General features: G+C 32.2%; 3 protein-coding genes across 3 annotated transcripts; all 3 read left to right on the top strand.

Annotated features, from left to right (window-relative positions):
• Positions 1 to 2,788: 2,788 nt before the first annotated feature.
• On the top strand, positions 2,789 to 4,831 carry LOC114175627 (protein NRT1/ PTR FAMILY 1.2-like). The gene is made up of 4 exons (XM_028060392.1): positions 2,789 to 2,873; positions 2,985 to 3,202; positions 3,299 to 3,840; positions 3,943 to 4,831. The coding sequence occupies exons 1-4, from the start codon at positions 2,789 to 2,791 to the stop codon at positions 4,808 to 4,810; spliced, it is 1,713 nt and encodes a 570-aa protein (XP_027916193.1). The 3' UTR covers positions 4,811 to 4,831.
• Positions 4,832 to 9,784: 4,953 nt separating this feature from the next.
• On the top strand, positions 9,785 to 11,894 carry LOC114174942 (cyclin-dependent kinase F-1-like). Its single transcript, XM_028059675.1, has 2 exons — positions 9,785 to 10,337; positions 10,934 to 11,894. The coding sequence occupies exons 1-2, from the start codon at positions 9,849 to 9,851 to the stop codon at positions 11,624 to 11,626; spliced, it is 1,182 nt and encodes a 393-aa protein (XP_027915476.1). The 5' UTR covers positions 9,785 to 9,848; the 3' UTR covers positions 11,627 to 11,894.
• Positions 11,895 to 15,017: 3,123 nt separating this feature from the next.
• On the top strand, positions 15,018 to 22,001 carry LOC114175665 (protein tesmin/TSO1-like CXC 5). The gene is made up of 8 exons (XM_028060443.1): positions 15,018 to 15,695; positions 16,133 to 16,240; positions 16,349 to 16,526; positions 17,358 to 17,711; positions 18,577 to 18,677; positions 18,751 to 18,845; positions 19,888 to 20,310; positions 21,423 to 22,001. Exons 1-8 carry the CDS (start codon positions 15,496 to 15,498, stop codon positions 21,617 to 21,619), a joined length of 1,656 nt encoding a protein of 551 aa, XP_027916244.1. The 5' UTR covers positions 15,018 to 15,495; the 3' UTR covers positions 21,620 to 22,001.
• The last annotated feature ends 146 nt before the right edge of the window (positions 22,002 to 22,147 follow it).

Below are 22,147 nucleotides of genomic sequence, written 5' to 3'. Positions count from 1 at the left end.
TATTTTATAAATAATTTATCTTTAACCGTTATTCTTAATTGTTATTTTAAAAAAATTATACTTTTAATAATTATTTTAAAAACCTTTATATATATATTTTATTCTTTTAATTAATATCTAATAATTATTTTAAAAATTAATTATATATTCTTTATTGATCTTAACTCAAATTTTATAAAAATTAAAAGATACGAATACATTATCATGAAAAACATGTAAATTATTATGGTAAAAAACAAGTGGAAAAAAATGAAAATGTTTTAAAAATAAATTAAAATAGACAACACAATAAGGATAAAATATAGATAAATATTATTTTGACGAACTTAAATTAAAATTGTATAATTTAATAGATATTTAATTTGGAAAAATAAATTATTAATACTTAAATAAAAATGGGTAGTATAGTATAATGTAACTTAAAAATATATTATATTTTATGGCTGATAAAATTAATTGAATCATGTTAGAATGGGAGTACTGATACAATGTTGTGTGAATGCTACATTAAATTAAGCTAAGTATTAATATTTTTACTTTGAAAAAGGATTACCCTGAAAGCTAGAAATATATTAATTATTAATTTCATGTTAAATTCATTTTAAACTAATGATTAATGTAGTTTTATAGTTCATTTTGAAGAAAATAATAACTAAATCAACAGCTATACTTCATTAAAAAAATATATATATCATTTTAGAAACACCTAATTTTAACATCGAAATGCTTAAAAGGCACTTGGATATAAAAATTGTTAAAGTAGAATATGTCAAATCATCAACCGGTTTGGAGGGAAATATATATTACAGTTAATACTAATACTAAGCTTCAAACTTCACTGCTGGTTTTTTTTTTTTTTTTTTGGCTAAAAAGAAAACAAACAAAGTGTTATTTTCATGTAATTTGGCCACACTGCTAACTACTCTCATATATAAATTGTTCCTCATTCAAGGGACAATAAGTTAAGGGAAATCAAACATTTAACAATTAAGTGTAGGTTAAATAAATTAAAATTAAAGTTTAATACAATTTAATTTCCTGTAAAAAAATTACACTTTAGTGTAAACGAGCTAAAATTGAAATTTAGGTCTGACGTTTTAAAGGATGTGTTTTAAATTTAACATACTTAATTTATTTAGATGGGTATTCTTTATTTATTAAACATATTCTTGAAGTATTTAATCTAAATTTATATTAATTATGCATTTAATAAATAGGGTAACGTTTGTTTTCCAAGTATTGATAACCTATTTACTAATTATCATTTACGAAAATATGCATCAGTTTCTGATGAAAAGTGTAATTGACAAAATATTTATGATAAGTTTATTTATTCGCAATATTTTTATAAAATTTACCAGATTCTAATAGTTAGTTTTTTAAAATTTTAGTTATTTTAATGAGATGTCTTATAAGTGTTCATGTATCAATATGCATCTAAACAGTTCAAAATCGATTAATCATTTATCAATACGTGTATCTAAACACAGATAACTTGTTTAATTTTAAACACTACATAAGCTCTTATTTAATAAGAAATTATTAATTTAAAAATTAATTAAGCTGTTTTTCCAAACTGACTTTGATCAATATGAGAAATTATTCAATTTTTGTTACATTATATTACTGAGAAAATGGGTGTTTAGCCTTAAAATATAGATAATTAAATAGTTAATATTTTTTTGTTTGAAAAGAATATATTATAGAGAGTGAACGTATAAAATAAAAAACATTGTACAAGTCAAAATCAACAAATTAAAAGTGTGTAAAAAGCTCATGGCATTTTTTTTATAACTAGGTAGGAACTATAACTACCAACCAATGTTCTTTTTTCTTTTTTGGAGTAAAGTTGAAAAGTTTAACTTTTTAAAACTAAACAAATGTGTCAAGAAAAATGAAAAAATAAAATAAAATTCACTGTTACATAACCGAGTCATTCGATTCAGAACAGTAACATTCACAGTTACAAAAAATATTCATACTTAAATATTTACCAAATATTAACCTTTTGTATAGATGCAATATTAGTTTCCACACATATAAGCAATGATTCTTCGAACAAAACAAGAAATCGGTTGATGCGACATGTTTGGAACTCCGAATCTAACTAGGAGTTACAAAATACAAAAAAACTTTGGTTACATCCAAAGGATCAAATTTAACTTATATTTATATCCAAATTAATAAAAAATCACATTTTTTACGAAAACTACTTTCCAATTAAATTTTAAATACGTTTCGGTGTTTACAATGAATTTCATGAAAGGAGTTCTAGATCAAACGAACAGTAAAAAACGAAATCCAGTTCACTGACAAGTGAATGACATAAATTAAGTAAATTTTGTGCTTCACCCTTTGAAACCTTTGATCCGTCGTTGGACACTAAAACTAACCTTTCTGTTTCATCGAGACACATTCTTTCACTTCAAACTATGGTACAACGTGGACGGCAGATTCCGATTAAGACCATTACATCTGCAAAAATCTTATTTATATAGTAAGTTCTCACAACCGTGGGAGCTAAAACCTTGGAATTTTTACTCATGCATGTTCACACACGCCAGCTTTTTCATCCCTTGACCAAACTAAAACGATAAATGCACAAGAACATGAATAAGATGAGAGCATATACTAGATAATAACGAGGTTTACCTGCCTCCACCGAAGTTGAACTGAGGAGAGAGATATATTTCTGTGTATAAAACAAAGTTCTTGTATAGTGTAACAACGAGTAACAAGCTTTAGGTATATTTGTGTCTAACAATTTCATGTGTATCGCAGAAGAAAAATGGAGATGCCAATGGAGCAAAAGAAAGCTACCCCAAAGGTTGAAAGGAAAAAGGGTGGCTTCAGAACCATGCCCTTTATCATAGGTGATGCTGACCCTTTTCTTTATCATGGTTTTTCCTTTCAGCAGTTTTGTTTGATTGATAAAGTCATGTACTAGAAGTTCTAACCAGGTTATGATTTTGAACTTGTTTTAGCAAACGAGACATTTGAAAAGGTTGCAAATGTGGGGCTGCATGTGAACATGATATTGTACCTGCTACAAGAGTACAATTTTGACCCTGCAACAGGAGCCATTATAGTATTCCTGTGGAACGCCTTATCTAATTTTATACCCATGATTGGTGCTTTCGTTTCTGATTCTTGGCTTGGACGATTTCGTGTTATTGCCCTCGGAACCATCATCGACCTTGTTGTAAGCACCACAATACTTAATAATGAACAATTTTTTCAGAGTTCCCAAAACATAAAGAATTTGTTCTGAAAATTACATGAATTTCTTACATGACAGGGCCTAGTTGTGTTGTGGCTCACAGCGATTATTAGGCGTGCAAGACCTGAATGCCACAATGATGAAGCTTGTGCGAATCCTACAGCACTTCAACTCCTATTTCTTTTCTCTTCACTTGCTCTGATGGCTCTTGGGGCTGGTGGAATTAGGCCGTGTACCTTAGCCTTCACGGCTGATCAAATCAGCAACCCCGAAAACCCAAAAAATGAAAGGACCATGAAGAGCTTCTTCAATTGGTACTATGTTTCGGTTGGCGTTTCAGTAGCAATTTCAGTGATATTTATAGTGTACATCCAAGTTAAAGCAGGGTGGGCGATAGGTTTTGGGATTCCTGTGGGGCTTATGTCGTTTTCTACTATGATGTTTTTCTTGGGTTCTTCTTTATATGTCAAAGTGAAACCAAACAGGAGCTTGCTCACTAGCTTTGCGCAAGTGACTGCAGCAGCCTGGAAAAACAGACACTTGTCTCTTCCTCCCACGAACTCCGACACATGGTATTTTCACAATGACTCCATTCTTGTTCAACCAACCGATAAAGTAAGGTATGTACCATCAGAATTCAATACCAACCTAACACACCATGACGTAAACCTGATTTTGTAATCTTATATTAATCAATTCAATATTTGATTCTCCCTTCTTAGGTTCTTGAACAAGGCTTGCATACTCAAGAACAGAGAGAAAGATCTGGACAGTGATGGCATGCCCACTGATCCGTGGAGTGTGTGTACAGTGAGACAAGTAGAGGAATTGAAAGCTATAATCAAAGTTTTTCCTATTTGGTCGACTAGTATCATATTTGCAACTACCATAAGCCAACAATCATTTTCTGTGGTACAAGCGAGGACCATGAACAGGGTTGTGTTCCACACAGACATTCCATCAACCAGCTTCACTGTATGCATAATCATAACTTTAACCATATGGGTGGCTATTTATGACCGCCTTCTGGTTCCCTTGTTCCCAAAGGGGCGAGCACTGAGTGTGAAGCAACGAATGGGAATTGGAATATTTATCTCATGCTTGGCCACTGCAATGGCAGCGTGGGTGGAGAGGAAAAGAAGGGATGAAGCAATAAGGGAAGGGTTTATAGACAACCCGAAAGGAGTTGTGAACATGTCTGCTTTGTGGTTAGTGCCTCAGTACTGCTTATATGGTTTGGCAGAGGGTTTGAACATCATTGGACAAATAGAATTCTATTACTCCCAGTTTCCTAGGGCAATGTCAAGCATTGCTATTACCCTATGCACCTTTAGCTTTGGGGTAGGGAACCTTGTGGGAAGCCTTATCGTGAAGGTTGTGAACGATGGAACAGGGAAAGGTGGAAAAGTTCGTTGGCTAGCATCAAATATCAACAGAGGCCACTATGACTACTACTATGCCCTTCTTCTTGTTCTGAGTTTGGTTAATTTATTATGCTTCTTAGCCTTTAGTGCAGCTTATGGGAGCACTCAGGATATTAAAAACTGGGATCAGGATTTTGCTCCAGAGAAAGAGATCGACAACAAATGAAGGAAAACAAAGACAACAAACAAACAGAGTTTATTTTTTTCCCATGTTTTAGTACTAAATTGAATACGGGAAAAAAATGGTATTTATTTATATTATTATATAGTATGTTTGTAGACAAAATTACATATACAACTTTTATCGTTACTAAAGTGTAAATTCAACAATCAAATATTAAAAATGTAAATTTAATCAAATCAATGCAAGTTGAATGATATCCCCTTAAGGTAATAAAAGGAGCTATTAAGTACTTTAACTTAGATTATTAGTTTATGACAATACGGAAACATTAATGATAATTCTTTTCCTAAAAACTATAGATTTTCTATATGTGTCATATTCTATCGGAAGCTCTATCTGATTACTACTATGAGCTACTTTACATTCTAAATGTGGCGCTATGCTGTTGCGTATGGAGCAGGGCTTATGGAAGTACTCAAGATATAAAATATTGGGACGAAGAGGTTGACGCAAAAATTGATATAAAAGAAAAACATAAACACAGAATAGAGAAATGAAAAAGTAAATAAAGGATTTCTGCCGTATATTTTATTTGTAATTGTAATAAAATGGAATAATATGTCGGTCAAAAGTACATTTAAATTATTTAAATATTTAATATCTTTAAATATGGTTTCATTTAGGAGTGGCAAAATCAACGACAAGTTCGAAAATAAAAAATGTGGGTTGGGTTAAGACTTTTGATCCGTTGGTCTATATTATTTTGGTTTGTTTGATTCATGAGTCTGTTGGATTGTAGGATGAGTTGGTCGCTGGTTGGCTCGTGGCTCGTCAGAATTAAGTAAAATGAATTGTCTTGTGACTTGTATTAATGATTTCTGTTTTTTCACTTTTATTAACAATTAACTTAAATAATGAAATCTAAGTTTTTAAGAGTTTATGTTTATGAATGAATATGTGATTTTTATCTTCATGTAATTATTTAGATACATTTGAATGAGCCCTTCTCAAGATGAGAATGTATATAATCCCATTTCGGTTGGATCCGGTATAGAATGAACTTAGAATCATGGAATCGACTCGATCATCAGATTTTCGATTCTAAGTTCATAATCCTAGCCCATTCCCATTTTGGGCGGAGCATATCTACTAATTCTTTCATTCCAGTTAGTAAGGTAAGAGTTGAACTAAGAAATATATTCTATAAGCTAAAAAAGGTATCCTGAGCAATTTCAATAATAGGGTTCATTGATATTTCTGATATAGTAGATGCTATCACACATACAATATAATGTTTTCTCTTCTAATTAATAATTTATTAGGTAATCAAGTTAAGAAAAAAAACAAAATTTTTTTCTTTAAAAAAAATGACAGGCCAAACAGACTGACTCATTAATTCGTCAATCCATCAGGACGGGACAAATTCCATTTTTTAACCCGTACTATGTAAACGGGTTGATCCATTCCAACCTATTTTTAATGGGTCAAAAATATGTCGAGTCGAATCAAAACTGGTCGACCTCCGGTTATATTGTTACAAAGACATTTTTTTTATTTTTTTTATTCATTTAAAAAAAATAAAAAGTAGTATAATAATAATAAAAAAGAAGTGACATGGATTTCCTAAAATTTAGCTTATTCAAACTTCAAAACCAATTCCTGTGGAACATGAAATAGATAATTGAGATTAAATTTTTATGGTATATGATTGATGATAAGTGCCAAAAATGAGTAATTTTCATATGAAATGAGGGCACTTATATACTCAATTTGTATTTGTATCATGATTAATTCTCCTTAAACTTAGAGTAGAATGAGCTTCCAAGTTCTTTTTGTTGAAAAGAAGTCACTTGATCCCTATTTTGGTGAATTTCAGGTACAATGGAGTAGAGAAAGGAAAGAATTCAAGAAGAGTGAAGGAGAAAGCAAGAAAGGAAGAAAATTGGAAAAATATGAAGTCAAGGTCGCTCAAAATTTAAGAACTCTCGCTTAAGCCAAAGCCACAACCGCCATTCTCGCTTAAGCGAGCAGACTCTCGCTTAAGCGAGAGTTCGTGCAGTGGAGAACCTTCTTTGCCGCCATTCTCGCCCAAGCGAGTTCAGAGACCGCCATTCTCGCCTAAGCGAGATCCTTTCTTCAGCTTGAAGTACTTTGCTCGCTTAAGCGAGATGTTGGCTTCAGCACATCTCGCCCAAGCGAGAGGCTTTCTTTGGGATGAAGAATGCTGTCTCGCTCAAGCGAGACTGAGGTAGCTTGAGCGAGACTTCGTGGGTATATATGTTTTGGAAGTTCAGAACTGAAATCAGCTTGGAATTTTGAGAGAGAAAAGGTCCGTGCTGCAGAGCTGATACCAGAGGAGCACTACAGTTCTCATTTTCTTCTTCTTCTTCTTAGCTCATAGGATTATGTTGGCTACCATGAGTGGCTAATCTTCTCCTTTGGGATTGAATGTAGTCTACTCGAACTTGGATGTAATCTGGTGATATTTATATATAGCATTTCTGTTTTACTCAGTATTGGTATTATTGTTCTACTCTTAATGCTTACTTCTATCTGATCAATAGATGCTTTGATTTTGATTTTTAGATCTGACTGGAAAGTATTTCTGAAAATCTGATTTGAACAATGATACTTGATATACTGTGATGCTAGGAATAGATCTCAATATATCAATTGCTTTTAACACCCGATCGTAATGCTGGATAGTTTGTTGAATATGTGAGGAATCAATATTCAGGAAACTAATCTTATGAATTTTATACGCGAGGGATCGGTATAAATGATTTTTGAGTGTGCATCAATATTGGTATTTTCAGATGATATATATTATATTCATCCAGATTACAGACAAGGGAGATAGATGAAATTCAATCCCAGTTTCTTTTACTGTATTTTTCTAAACTTTTCCGCTTTTACTGTATTCATTTTATGCAAAAATTAATGTCAAAACCAAATTTAAAATCTTTGTATATATATGCTAATTGAGATAACTAATTATTTTAATTGAATCCGTTCCTCGTGGGTTCGACACTCTTACTTCAAATCATTATACTACAGTTGACTTTTGGTACGCTTGCCAAGAGCCCAACAATTGACATAATTTTTATTGAAAGGTAGATAATCTTCTCAACGAAATGACGTTTAAATTATGAATTTTTTATATTAAATTAAATATATATATATATATATATATATATATATATATATTATAATTTTATTATAAATAGTTTTTATTTATTTATAGGTAATTTTATTAGAAAACAGTAAAAATAAAAAGGTTAAATTTAAATAATTGATAAAATTAATAAAATTAATAAAATAATTATTTTAATTTAAAAATAAAATTTTATTTAAACTGTAATTTTGGAAATCAAATGTGGCTTTTTTTTTTTGTAAATTAAAATTAAAACAATAAATTTGTAAAATAATTGTATATAGTTATAAATAAAATAAATTATAGTCGTTGAAATACAAATATTGTCAGTAATATTACGTAAATAATATTATGAATATTGAAAAAGTAGTACTAAAATGATAAAAAGATAAATAAATATTTGAATTAGAAAAAGTAATTATTAAAACGATAAAACTGAAAAAAAAATTGTATCATAAATAATTATTTAATTTAAAAAATAGGAACTAAGAGAGTAAAATTGAAAAAACAAAGACAAAAAATATATTTTTTATATATAGTTATAGGCTACTGAAAATATATTTGCCACACAATTATTTTTTTATGATAATAAAATTATTATTATGGTTATTATTATAATTATAAAATAAAAAATAAATAGTTGTATTATAAATTTAATAAAAAGGTCAAATCATAAAAAAATATTAAATTTAGAAGAACTCTTATTTAAAAGATAAATTTTATAAAATTATTATTTTAATTTTAAAAAGATATTTAAAAGAAATTAGAAAATATATATATATATATATATATATATATATATATATATATATATATATATATATATATATATATATATATATATATATATATATCGCGTTTGTGTGTATGCATTTTATAAATATACGTGATATTATATTAATAGATGATGATAATGTGATATTATTAAATTAATATATAAAATAAAATTAATTTATTAAAAATAAAGTGAAATATATTAGAAAAAATAAGAGAATAACAGTTAATAAATAAAAAGAAAAAGAGAAAAACAAAAGATAGACGATTTTATAAGAATGTTTGTAAAAATAACAATTAATTTTAAAATTTTAATAAATAATTATATTTTAAAAGATAAAATTAGTATTTTAAAATGAGAATCTCTTTATTTTTTTATATATATATATATATATATATATATATATATATATATATATATCTATAACTATATATAAAGGGGATTCCCTCTTTTGTGTCCACATTTCATAATTCCAACTTTACCCTTTATAATTTAATTATTTATTAAATTTTTAAAAATTAACGGTTACTTTTACAAGTTTTTATAAAATTATTTACTTATCTCCTTTTTCTTTTTTTCTCTTACTATTCATCAACAGTTATTTTTCTCTTATTTTCTCCGTACATTTTATTTTATTTTTTATAAATATACTTTTATTTTGTTTATTAAATTAATAACATTACAATATCATCAATTATTAATATAATTCAAAAAATGCGTACACACAGGCGCGATAGCGCCTGTATTTACACTAGTATATTTAAGAGCTATAATTATTGTAACTATAAATATATTGTGATGTTAAATCTTTAGATTTCTTTTATATGGTTAAATTTTGTTATAAAATTATAAGTTTTCTGTACTTACCTCCTATAACTGTGATGTGTATATTTTCTGCACACGTCTCAAATAAAAAATAACACGTGCTAATTCGAATTCTGAGGAACTAACTGCTAATGTAATCATTCAGGTATCATTTAAAGGGTTCTACTCTGTCTCACATCTTACTACTAATAATAATAATAATAATAATAATAATAGCCACTTAATACGTTTTCTATCTAAAAAACAAATTCATAGATTTAATTTAAACCTTATTATACCAGAAAAGGTAGGAGAGGCATTGAGTAGTGTTAGTGGAAGTGAGTGCGATGGAGATGGATCCTCCACCCAAGAGCTGGAGCATCCACACCCGATCCGAGATCATCGCCAAGTACGAGGTCATGGAGCGGGTCGGGTCGGGGGCTTACGCCGACGTCTACCGCGGCCGTCGCCTCTCCGACGGCCTCATCGTGGCCCTCAAGGAAATCCACGACTACCAGTCCGCTTTCCGAGAAATCGACGCGTTGCAGCTCCTCCAGGGATTCCCAAACGTCATCGTTATGCACGAATATTTCTGGCGCGACGACGAGGACGCCGTCCTCGTCCTCGAGTTCCTCAGGACCGACTTGGCAACCGTTATCGCTGACGCCGCCAAGGCCAACCAGCCCCTCCCCGCCGGCCAGCTCAAGCGGTGGATGATCCAGATTCTCTCTGGCGTCGACGCCTGTCATAGCAACATGGTCCTCCACCGTGATTTGAAGCCCTCGAATCTCTTAATTTCCGAAAACGGCCTCCTCAAGATCGCCGATTTCGGACAGGTAATCACTTATCATTGTCGACAACCACAAAACCCTAACCCCGACTTTTGAAATGTCTGAGCGCTTGATTGAGCGGGTGTTTGCAAAATTGACTTTATTTCAAATATTTTCAATGCTTTTATTCATTTTAAAATCAAGCCAGTGGAATAATAAAAACACAAATCTGAAGTTGTTTCAACTCAAAATCAACACCAAAAACTCAGTGTATGTTTAGTCACATGTTCGATTATCCAGAATGCGGAAATAATCATTAATGTGTTTTTTTGTACACTTTTACATATCTAGTTTTAGCTTGAGTAGTTGGTTTCTGAGTTAACGTAACTTAAATGGCTTCTGTATTAAATAATGATAATATTTAGTGAGTTTAGCTACTAATTTGCTTTAGAATATTCACTTTTAATTCAATTTTCATCAAAACTTACTTTACATAAAACCAATTTCGTAACACTGACCCAAACACATACACACACTCAATTCCTCAAAAAGTGAAACCAAACACATGAACACTAAAATTTCGTTAACTAGCGTATCAACGAAATTCTGGATGACTTAATGGGAATCCAAATACGTACTGAATTGATGGCTATTTTTTTCAGGCAAGAATTCTCACGGAGCCTGGAATTGATAATGACGACACTAGTCCTAATACTCCCGATGGAAATGCAACATGCACCACAAGTGACATAAACAAGGAAGATGATGAAGAGAATGAACTTGGTTGTTTCACTTCATGTGTTGGGACTCGTTGGTTTAGGGCTCCTGAGTTGCTTTATGGATCCAGAGACTATGGTTTGGAGGTTGATTTGTGGTCCTTGGGATGTATATTTGCGGAGCTTTTAACTTTGCAGCCTTTGTTTCCTGGAACTGCTGATATTGACCAGCTCAGTAGAATCATCAGTGTTTTGGGTAACCTTGATGAGAGTGTTTGGGTTGGTTGTTCTAAACTTCCTGATTATGGGATAATCTCCTTTAGCAAGGTGGAGAACCCTGCTGGAATTGAAGCCCGTCTACCAAATAGGTCCCCTGATGAAGTGGCTCTGGTGAAAAGACTGGTTTGTTATGATCCTGCTAAGAGGGCTACGGCAATGGAGTTACTTCATGACAAGTACTTTAATGAAGAGCCTCTTCCTGTGCCGATATCTGAGCTGCCAGTTCCTCTTAACAGAAACGGACAAGATGAGGATTCCCCTGGTGGGTGGGGTGATCTGGATGGAATGGAATCTGATTCTGATTTTGATGAGTTCAATATCACTAGAACTGGTACCGGTTTCTCCATACAGTTTCCTTGAAGAATTCAAGGTACATCGTATCCTTGGAACCTCCCTTTACCTTGTGTGGTGTTGTTCAAATGGTAATTATTTGGTGAGAATATTTATCAGAATTTTTTTTTTCTGATTTGATGTTCACGTGTGAACAGAGAGATAAACACTACTGAAAAAAACTTGATGGACTGTGTTAACATGAATTCATACTTGACCATGACACTCACAGTTGTAATACATGGATTTGCATCTTGTCATATTTACAGATATAACGTATTAGTAACTAGTTTTTTTTCTGTTTGTTCCTGTCATGACATGACCTGGTAAACAACTTAGTGCAAGAGGATTTATATCTATAGAACAACACCATAAACATAGGACTGCCAATGGACCAAATTACCCAAATTTCTTCCTTTGAAACGTTAAGCCCTAATACAATTTCTTCAAATTTATTCACACGATCATTCACTTTTCAATAATGTTTAACAGAACATCTACAGTTTTGACAAATGCTGTTAAGTGCTGCATACGACTGTATGCTTCAACTATTTATGCGTGTAAGTACCATTTCATTATATGCACAGAGGCAATGATCAATATTCCAATGAAAAACAAACTGAAAGGATAAAAATGCTACTGTGGTTAACAACATAAGTTCTTGAAAAAAAAAAAGCTTCTGGGACTATAACAATTTCCTAATGTCTTCTGAAGTATGAGAGTTGCTCAGCGTGGAAACACTGATATCAGCATCAGTTCCCCCTGCCAAATTCTACATCCCAGTTAGCTAGTCTTTAAGCAATATTGTTCATAATTTCTAGACCAAGAGATGAAACTATTGATTAACCAAGGGCAGTAGTGATAGCAACAAATAACTTTTGTATCTAGTTTTCGAAAAATGATCTAATTGAGTATTTTTTTCAAAAGTTGAAATTCAATTGACACATTTTTAAAAACAGATACGAAACTGACACATCTAAATGAAAGTAGGATTTACCGGATGTCATTCGATTAATTAAACTAAAATATTTTTACTCATATCGGTCTTAAGCTTCAACTGAAGCTATTAGATAGCTGGTGAGCCCTGACTCTTTTTCTTCCAAAAATGTGACAGACTTTGCATAAAGAAGAATGTGATACACGTCAAAAAGAATTATGAATATACATTTTACCTTAATCTTCTTCCTTACGCCACGTTATGATTTTCTGTTTACATACACAAGAGAAATAAAGAAATAATAATGATAATAATATATTGAATTAAATTATCTAATTAAATATGAATTATTTATTGAATATAAAATTAAGAAAATGAGTTGTAGAAGGGGACTACAAAATTTATGAGATGTCAGGTATAGAAATAAAAATGCATAATTAATTATGTGTCACATTTTTAATTATTGAAAAAATCTCTATAGACTATCTTCTAATTTTCATATTAATAATTACTAGTAAAATACATATATTTATTTTTTATGATAACAACAAATAATACAATTATTATTATAAAAATAATTTTAAATAAATTTTATAATTTTATTGTTGGTAATATTTACTTTTTTATAGATAATTTTTACTATAAATAGTTTTTCAGTTTAAAAGAATAGTTAGACTTTAGAAGAAAAAAACAGTTAAAATAAAAAAGAAAACAGTTAAATTAAAAAAAAAACAGTCATTTAAAAGGTAGAATTGATAAGATAATTATTTTGATTTAAAAAAAATACTTAAAAAAGATAAAATTGGAAATAAAATGTGTAGAACAAAAGAGGAATATCTTTATATAATAATAAAGATAATGATAATAATAATAAGTAATTAAAGTAATAATGATAAAAAAAATAATATTTCATTTATTTTTTATATTTTAATCAAACAACTCAGTTTTCCACTATTTTTTTACATTGTTTTTCTTTCTTTTTTTTCCTGGGCCCTTTATTTTCTCTGGAAATTAAATAAAGCATTGATTAGATGAAATGTAGAATGCATTGTTGAGGTCCATCAAGCATTAATTAACATATGAATAATAATTCAGTATACGTTTGCTATCTTCTTTTAAAAATTAAAATTTTAATAGTTCAAACAGCCTATATCTCAAATTTAAATACTTGACTATAAATCTAAATTATTAGTTATCTATCAAATATATCTATTTATTATGAGTTTTAAACATTATTTATTCATATATTACACGTATTTGTTTATTGTGAATTATATATATATATATATATATATATATATATGAAATTAAACATTTTTTTATGTTTAGTACACAGGTTAAATATTGTCGATAAAACAAATAGTTGCAGCAAATTGGAGAGAATGGTAATCTAAATAACTCTTCAAACGCTGACCAAGGGTTATCTCAAAATCTTGGTATACAGTGTTATGGTCCATGCTGAATCTATTTTTGCAATTTTCCAGCAAAATAAAAATAATAAGTACCTTCTAAAAATATATAATAATGAGAGAGTACGCAATGATGTTCTGAAATGTAAGTACAAGAAGTTAATTTCATACTTGAAAGACAAAATTTGCTACATCAATTATAGATCTATCTTGGTAAAATAGATACTCAAACACTACAAAGGAACTACCAACAAGGTTTCGTGATTTCATGATGAAAAACTGACGTTAAAAGGGCTCACACACGTATGCATGGTCGGAACAAATTACAATAGTATACATTTATTTTCTATAATTTCTAACATTTCCTGAAATTTTCCAATACCCATATTAACACAATTGATGATCAAATTTTATGGTGTTTTATTGATGGTAATCAAAGTAATTGAAAATGGAGAATGATGATGATGCCACCTTTTCTAACTCTCACCTGAAAAGGAATCGAATAATGAATTGACTTTTACGATGAAGTCTCATGTTGGCTTATATTGGGCCAATCGAAGTGCTGGTGTGTCTTCCATGGTCCAATTGTAGTGGGTTGTTCGATTCAGGTTTTTAAACCTTCAAACCCTTTTTCACATTTCATTTTCTTTACCAATTTTTGCAATTGGTCCCAGGAAAAAAATTACTGTGATACAAATTTTTAAAGTTATCATATTGTAAATATGAAATTAGAATTTTCTAACTCAATTTGAATTAAATTGAAAGGATATTATTATTAAAGACTTTAGCATTGCAAATTTTTTTGATAATTTATTTACCTGTGTTGCATGTTTATGAGATGACAGTGAAGTTAGCTCAAAAGAATAGCACTGGGAAGTCAACAACTTGGGTGGGACCACTTTATTTTAGCGCCAAATTCTCTGTTTATTTACATCTTAGGTTTAACCCAAAAACGGAATCCACTGTTGTAACCCCCAGCGACGCAAAGAGAGGCGTAGGATAAAAGACGCACACGTGTCGACCTTGAACGGGTGATATAAGAAATGGGTTTGGAGGGGAGTTGAATCGAAGGGTGGAGGAGGAAAGAGGAGTGAGGCTTCTATGAATTTGCGCCGCGAGATTGGCACTTTAGCGGAGGAGCGTGGGATGAAGAGGGGAAGGAGATCTGGCCGTTGAATATTTACGAAAATTGAATTTGAAAAGCTTGGGAGAGAGAGGGAGGAAGAGAGGGGCGAACGCGAACACCACCAACGAAAGAAACACGAAGCCCCTCTCTTCTATTCTCTTCTCTTAATCACACACTATTCTTCTGCTTCTTCTTTTTCTTCTTCTTCTTTTCTTTCTATTGTTGTGTTGAGTTGGTTTTTGGATCGAATTGTCTTGATTCGAGAGTTGCACGCGCAGTCGCGTGGTGTTTGGATCTGAAACCACTGAATTTGAGCTTAACTTTTGATGAATTTGTTGCTGATTGTTGTTGATGTTATCGTTGATAATCGGTGAGTGGAGGAGTGAGTGAGGTTGTTACTTTTTTTATTTTAAAAATTATTGTTTTAATGGGAGAAGGGGAAGGAGAGGGGAGTGATTGTGCTCCCAAGAATGTTGTGCCCAACGACGTCGTCGCGAATGCGCTTTTGCCGTCTGATGTTCCCGCCAAGAAGCTCGCCAGACAGCTCGATTTCACCGGCTTCGGCGGGATGCCACCGCAGTCGCCGGTGGTTTTGCCGCTGCAGCCTTCTGCTTCCGTCAGGGTTGGGTGAGTTCTTGAATTCTGTATATGTTTCTATCTTTTTTCATTTCTCATGGAATTTCAGAGTTATGATAGAAGGAAGGTTTAATTGTGTTTTTTTGAAAAATGTCTGATTTTTTTGGAAATTCTGGGATTATGAGTTTGTTAGTAAAGTTTCGATTTTGATGTTTCTGTTTGGGCATATAACACATGGCCGGTATTTGTTTATTAGTTACGAAGTTGAGTTGCAATCAGAGCTTCTGAAGATTTGGATAGGAAATTTCCTTTCTGGTTTCGGGTTTCGGTTGTTGAGAAATGAGAAAGAAGTGACTGATAATTATTATTTGCTTTGGTTAATTTAATATGGATGGAATTTTTCTTTTCCAGCTAAGGTGTTTGTTGACGACTTGAATTGGCTTTGGTTTTTCGCTCTTTGGTCTTCAATTAGCGTTTGTTTTGTTCAGGAAACCAGAATCTCCAAAGTCGAGACCGAGGCCTGGCTTTGAAATTAAAGAAGCTACTCCCAAAAAGCAAAAGCAGTGTAATTGTAAACATTCAAAATGCTTGAAGCTGTAAGTGAAATACTCTGGCTTTCTCTGTGGTCTTGTTATTGTGCTTTTGATACTTGTTGGATGGAATGGTAAGTTATGTGGAGCTAATGTTTGAAATGTCTTGCGCAGATATTGTGAATGTTTTGCTTCGGGAATATATTGTGATGGTTGCAACTGTGTAAATTGCTATAACAATGTGGAAAATGAAGCTGCTAGACGAGAAGCGGTGGAAGCTACTTTGGAACGCAATCCAAATGCGTTCAGGCCGAAAATTGCAAGCAGCCCTCATGGAACACGTGATAGCAGGGTATGTGCTCCGTTTAGCTTGTCTGACTGTTAGTGTTGCGTGTCATGTTTTATATTGTGGGTCATTAGCATTGATTTAAGTTATTGTTTTTATTGATTAGAAATTTAAAACCTATCTGGTTACATTCTGATACAGTGGTGCAAGACATTTCTCCTGTTATCTTTAATTAATTTTATTTAAATTCATTGTGTACTTATATGCAAAACTTCTTCATTATATTTGGAGGTCACTTCTGCTTGTGTGATTGTTTTCCCCCATTGCATAATTTTAAGTTCCTTTAAGTGCATCATTCCATTATTACGGAATCATGCATTTGCTTATGACTTAACCATTTCCGGGTTTTATAATTTTGTAGAAATAAGCATTTTTATTTTATATTAAATATCCTTACTTGTTACATTAATTGTCTCTACTCCGTACCTATCACTATGTCGATATTGTTTTCAACAAGCAATAATTTAGATAATTCATCTTTTTTATCTCCTAAAATGTTGTGTCAATGGAATCGTTACATTTCATTTTAGTTTCCTTATTTGTTTTTTCTTTAAATTTAGTAACACAAGCATACCCAGGGCTCAGGTAACTGAGTTTTTTCAAGCATGTGTCTCATTTGTCTGCACAAACTTGGCTTTTTAAGGTATAAACATTTTGTATGACAGCAACCTATTGCTAAAACAGCTGAAAATTCACTTATATATGCCCCAAAGTGTAAAACTGTAAACAAATGATTTTTCTTCAGAACTTAGTAATTTTCTATTACCGGCAAAAGTGTTACGTTTTTCTTTTAACTTTTCAATTATTGACTATCTTTGGGCATCAAAATGAATGTAGGAGGATGCTGGGGAAATTTTGATATTGGGAAAGCACAACAAGGGATGCCATTGTAAAAAATCTGGGTGCCTCAAGAAGTACTGTGAGTGCTTCCAAGCCAACATTCTTTGTTCTGAAAATTGTAAATGCATGGATTGCAAAAACTTTGAGGGTAGTGAAGAGAGACAGGCTTTGTTCCATGGAGATCAAAATAACAACATGGTGTATATTCAGCAGGCGGCCAATGCTGCCATAACTGGAGCTATTGGTTCCTCTGGCTATTCATCACCACCAATATCAAAGAAACGAAAAGGTCAAGAACTCTTATTTGGGTCAACCATCAAGGATCCATCACTTGGAAGGCTGGGACAACAGGTGAAATTTGTTAATAATGTTTAAGGTTTATTTTACCTTTGGAAATCAGTAAAATTGGGGAAGTGGAGACAAACAGCTACTGCAGTTTTACAATTTACAGTCACTTAATATTTCATGACTGTAATATTTACGATTATGCAATAGCGATTTATAGTTTTCAATTAAACGGGAAAGATTCATTTAAATTCGATTTAGTCTTTATTTAATCGACACAGGGTCCCTTTGATTTGTAGTACGACTCAAACCCAGGAGGGAAGCCCATCTCAAAAAGCTAATCTATTGGGCAGGTGGGCCTCAAGGCCTAAGTATGACAATATGCTTTCATATTTTCTCTGTGCGATATTATAGTATCGTACATTAATTCAAAAGCCTGTGTCCACTATGGCCAATCTGGATATCCAGTCAGAGTCTGACTTCTTTGAATGCTTAGGGTTTCACTTAGAGCAAGTCTTTCTCTGGTTGATTTTTACCATGTCTAGGTCGCCCCATCCATGTCAACTGGCCTCAATGAAAGCATCATTTGTTGTGACCCAAGCCTGTCAGGAAAGTCCATAACTAAAGACTAGCCTTGTGGGTTGATGATTTCTTGTCTTAAGTGTCACATTTGCTTAATCACGCACATAAAAATGTCAACTTGTTATTTAAATCGTAAGTGAATAAATACAAATCAATTCTGCTGCTTTGACCCTGAAAGTTTCACTTCAATACCACGATGACTTGACATCGGGTCTAGAAAAAGTTCTTCCTTGAGTTGCAAGTTCATATTAGCTTACTGCATTTTTATAGTGAAAATTGCAACGTTTTTTTTATATCTAATTCATATACAATAATGTTATAAATATATATATTCTTTAATGTTCACCAGGCAAACAATGTCAGAGCTTCTGCACCATCCTCATCCTTGTCACCTATCCCAGGTGGTCGTGTAGGACCGGCAACATTAGGTCCTTCAAAATTAATGTACAGGTAAGACTGTTTAAGTTTTATGAAATGAAGATATATTTTTTTAATTTAGTCATTAACTTGATTATTGTTGAAGGTCTCTTTTAGCAGACATCATACAACCACAGCACCTGAAGGAACTTTGCTCAGTTCTGGTGCTAGTATCTGGACAAGCCGCAAAGACATTTACAGGTATATTGACTTGTTAAATTGTCAATTAGGAATTGCGTCATATGTTTTGAATCTATCATCACTGTTGATTTTTGTTTCTTCTTTATGAGTAGTGTTGTCTTAACCGAGAATAGATTTTCTGTCTCCCACTTTTTCCCTGCTTTTTCTCTTTTGTATACTGAGTGAGCATTATACATGGTTTAATTCTGCGTGCTCAAATTGAATTTGTTACATCAGATAAGACTTTTTAATTTTGTTGCTTTACAAGTGCTTGACAAAATGAAAACTAAACATGTTTTCAACCATGGTAAGGTTCGAATGTTATTTATCAACATGTTTATGTGCCATCAAACTAGTTTGAGGATTTAATTAGCTAAATAATAAATTACAGTATTCAACCTGATTTATTCATAATTTACCTGCAAACAATAGTTTCCTTCATGGGAAATGAGGAAAGCAGAAAAGGAAGTGCCATTAATTAAAATTGATCTATTTTGAAGAGGAATTAATTTGACGTGATCTCTAAATGTTTGGTGAGTTTTGGAATATTGGAGGGAATGCAATGTTCAAGATGCTGGAGTATTGAAAAATTTGAGCACCTAAGAAACCTCTATATTGACAAGTGACCTTTTAGTTCATCTAAATTTTTTATGTTACTCCATAAAAATATGATTAGGAAACAGTTCATCAAAAGTAATTTTTTGTTTTGTTTATGGACATGTTTTCTTTTTATATATTCTGTTTCTATCATAATAATTATTAAAACTTTCATTTTATTTTCTAGAGTTTTTGTTTTGGAAATGGTGAAAGCCATGTAGCGTTTTCATGATCATAAGTAAAAAATTAAGGATTTGAAAAAAAAAATGTTTCCTACAACCAAACTGGCTCTAATACTTGTGGTCCATTAGTATACACGTACTAGAAGAAAAGATTGTGTGTGGACAAGAAATTTCTAGTTTTCTGTGTAATTGGTGATTTCAGTTGCTATCTATCTATCTCCTAGTGATTAACATTATCAATTGAAATGTGTTCTTTGACCAATTATTTTTATTACTGTGAACAGACCAGAAAAATTTAATGGATAAGCATGCAGAAGATCACACAGAAACTTCTCTTGCTTCTTCAACTCAAGAGCAATTACCAAGCCAAACGGAAGCTAATGTTGAGAAAGCTATGGCTGATGATGATTGTTTGAGTGCAAACCAGACAGATAAAATCAGCCCCGATAATTCTAGTTCAGATGGTGCTGATGTCCCAAAAGGGAGGCCAATGTCTCCTGGAACCTTAGCATTGATGTGCGATGAGCAAGACACAATGTTCATGACTTCTGCCTCCCCTATTGGATCAAGGGCGCATGCTTGCAACACATCTACGCAACCGCCATATGGACAAGGAATGACAGAGGTCTATGCCGAGCAAGAAAAAATTGTATTGACAAAATTTAGAGACTTTCTCAATAGGGTCATCACTATGGGAGAAATAAATGGTAAGTTATGATCCGAGTTACCTTCATCTGATCTGAGTTATGATTTGTTTGCAAAAATTTCATAAAATCCCATCCATAGCACTGGTGCTGTTACAAATGGATCTTCTCAACTTTCAATTTAGACAAATAATGGCCACCCTCCCTATAACATTGACAGCCATCTCAATAACCGTTTTCTATTTTCCGTGAGTTGATTTGTCTTTGTTACCATCTGGTTAGTTCTACTTATGTGAAGCTAAACCTGTATTCCTTATGTATAAACTGACTTTATTTGAGTCTGATACCAATCAGTCGAGAGACAGTTTACATTTTCACGAAGATAAGAATTACGACAAAGAAAGTAAAATAGCACTGCGTTGGCTTTACCCCTTTCTCACTTACTAACCCTCATGCTCCACTCCCCCCACCTGAATTTCCCCTGTTCCATTTGCTTTCTGACACCCTGTCCATCCATTTCATTAAGATGCACATCCGTAGCATGAGTATTCTTCATGATTTCACTGTTGCTTCACTGCTGGCCCTTGAGGCTTGATTCTCGTACCATCTTATTCCTCCTAGAATATACCTTAGTTATATCACATCCCTGTACATGATATTTTCTCCACTGCTAAGAGCAATCTATTCATATTCCGTTGATTTCTGGGTAGCAGCTTGTGCTTAAACACCTAATCTTGAAAAATGTTCACTTCACATAGAAGTTACGCGGTTTGTTCTGTGTTCTGCTGATTTCAAGTTATTGTTTGTTGTGGTAAAGGATGAGTAAGTTCTATGGAGCATGAAGTAAATACCTAATGGACTGAAAATAGTTGTGTATTATTGTTGTAAAGTGTACATCAAGATAGTCAGATTATCCGGCTGTTTCTTTCTTGTTTGTTAATGCTTTGTTGGGCCTGTTTATATATAGCTATGTCTGTTGAAATGGCTTTGAAATTTCCGAGTTATGTGCTCAAAGTATCAAAATCCATGTGCTGGATTCCTTCTTTATCTCAGTAGATGATAAATGTTTATTTGTGGTTTACATACTCTAACCAACTATATATCTCGCGTATTTTTTGTATTACCTACTATATTGTTTGATGTTGCTAATTTCTAATATCTATTCCCAATTTCAGAAACGAAGTGTTCTTCATTAGCTAGAAGTGAATTAGAGAGTCAAAAGGAAAACCCAAACAACAATTGCACTGGAAATGCCAGTACTGAGACAGCGCATCAGCAAGGAACCACTAATAATAATGGTGTTGCCAAAGCTGCGGGCAACATTACTTCTACATCTTCGTTCCCTGGTGGTAGTCTTATTCCTGAAAAATAGATATGAAAAGGAATCTAACTTAGATGAGCTGAGATAACTATGGAAGAATATTGTGTGCAGGTATGCTACAACTCTGAACTGTAAAAACATTATTCTTCGTTATGTTGCTTCTCTTTGAAGGGCGTGTCAACTGTTAATCACACAGGCCCACCAATTAGTTATAGGATCAATTTTTTTGGTTATCAATTTTCTTCTTCTACTCTAGTCATTCAAGTATAGAAATCTGAATTAATTGCTCTGCTTCGACGTAACTTGTAAATTGCAGACTTGTAATTTCATAAAAGAAGCAATGTAACTTAATTCCCCATTCTAGAGTTTTTTTCCCCTTTACTTTCTTTTGCCTCATTCATTGTTGTATTCAAATAAAGAGAAATTATGGTTTGAACTAGAGCGCATATGAATTGTAGTTTGGTCACAGTCTAGCTTAATTTAATTACATTTCTCCAATGGATGATAATTTGATTCTATGGTTAGTACTCAGCCGATAATTCTTCACCATTTAAGGCTTTGTTACTGTAATTTAAATTG

The sequence above is a fragment of the Vigna unguiculata genome, chromosome 3 (assembly GCF_004118075.2).
Source record: "Vigna unguiculata cultivar IT97K-499-35 chromosome 3, ASM411807v1, whole genome shotgun sequence".
Classification (NCBI taxonomy): Eukaryota; Viridiplantae; Streptophyta; class Magnoliopsida; order Fabales; family Fabaceae; genus Vigna; species Vigna unguiculata.
This window is presented reverse-complemented; position numbering and strand designations above follow the sequence as displayed.

What these genes read in the sequence shown, in the direction of transcription:
- LOC114175627 (XM_028060392.1), top strand. Translation starts at nt 2,789, where the DNA reads ATGGAGATGCCAATGGAGCAAAAGAAAGCTACCCCAAAGGTTGAAAGG. An exon ending in AACCATGCCCTTTATCATAG is followed by an intron (nt 2,874 to 2,984) that starts GTGATGCTGACC and finishes AACTTGTTTTAG; the next exon opens with CAAACGAGACATTTGAAAAG. An exon ending in GAACCATCATCGACCTTGTT is followed by an intron (nt 3,203 to 3,298) that starts GTAAGCACCACA and finishes CTTACATGACAG; the next exon opens with GGCCTAGTTGTGTTGTGGCT.
- LOC114174942 (XM_028059675.1), top strand. Translation starts at nt 9,849, where the DNA reads ATGGAGATGGATCCTCCACCCAAGAGCTGGAGCATCCACACCCGATCC. An exon ending in AGATCGCCGATTTCGGACAG is followed by an intron (nt 10,338 to 10,933) that starts GTAATCACTTAT and finishes TATTTTTTTCAG; the next exon opens with GCAAGAATTCTCACGGAGCC.
- LOC114175665 (XM_028060443.1), top strand. Translation starts at nt 15,496, where the DNA reads ATGGGAGAAGGGGAAGGAGAGGGGAGTGATTGTGCTCCCAAGAATGTT. An exon ending in CCTTCAAAATTAATGTACAG is followed by an intron (nt 18,678 to 18,750) that starts GTAAGACTGTTT and finishes TTATTGTTGAAG; the next exon opens with GTCTCTTTTAGCAGACATCA. An exon ending in CACTATGGGAGAAATAAATG is followed by an intron (nt 20,311 to 21,422) that starts GTAAGTTATGAT and finishes TCCCAATTTCAG; the next exon opens with AAACGAAGTGTTCTTCATTA.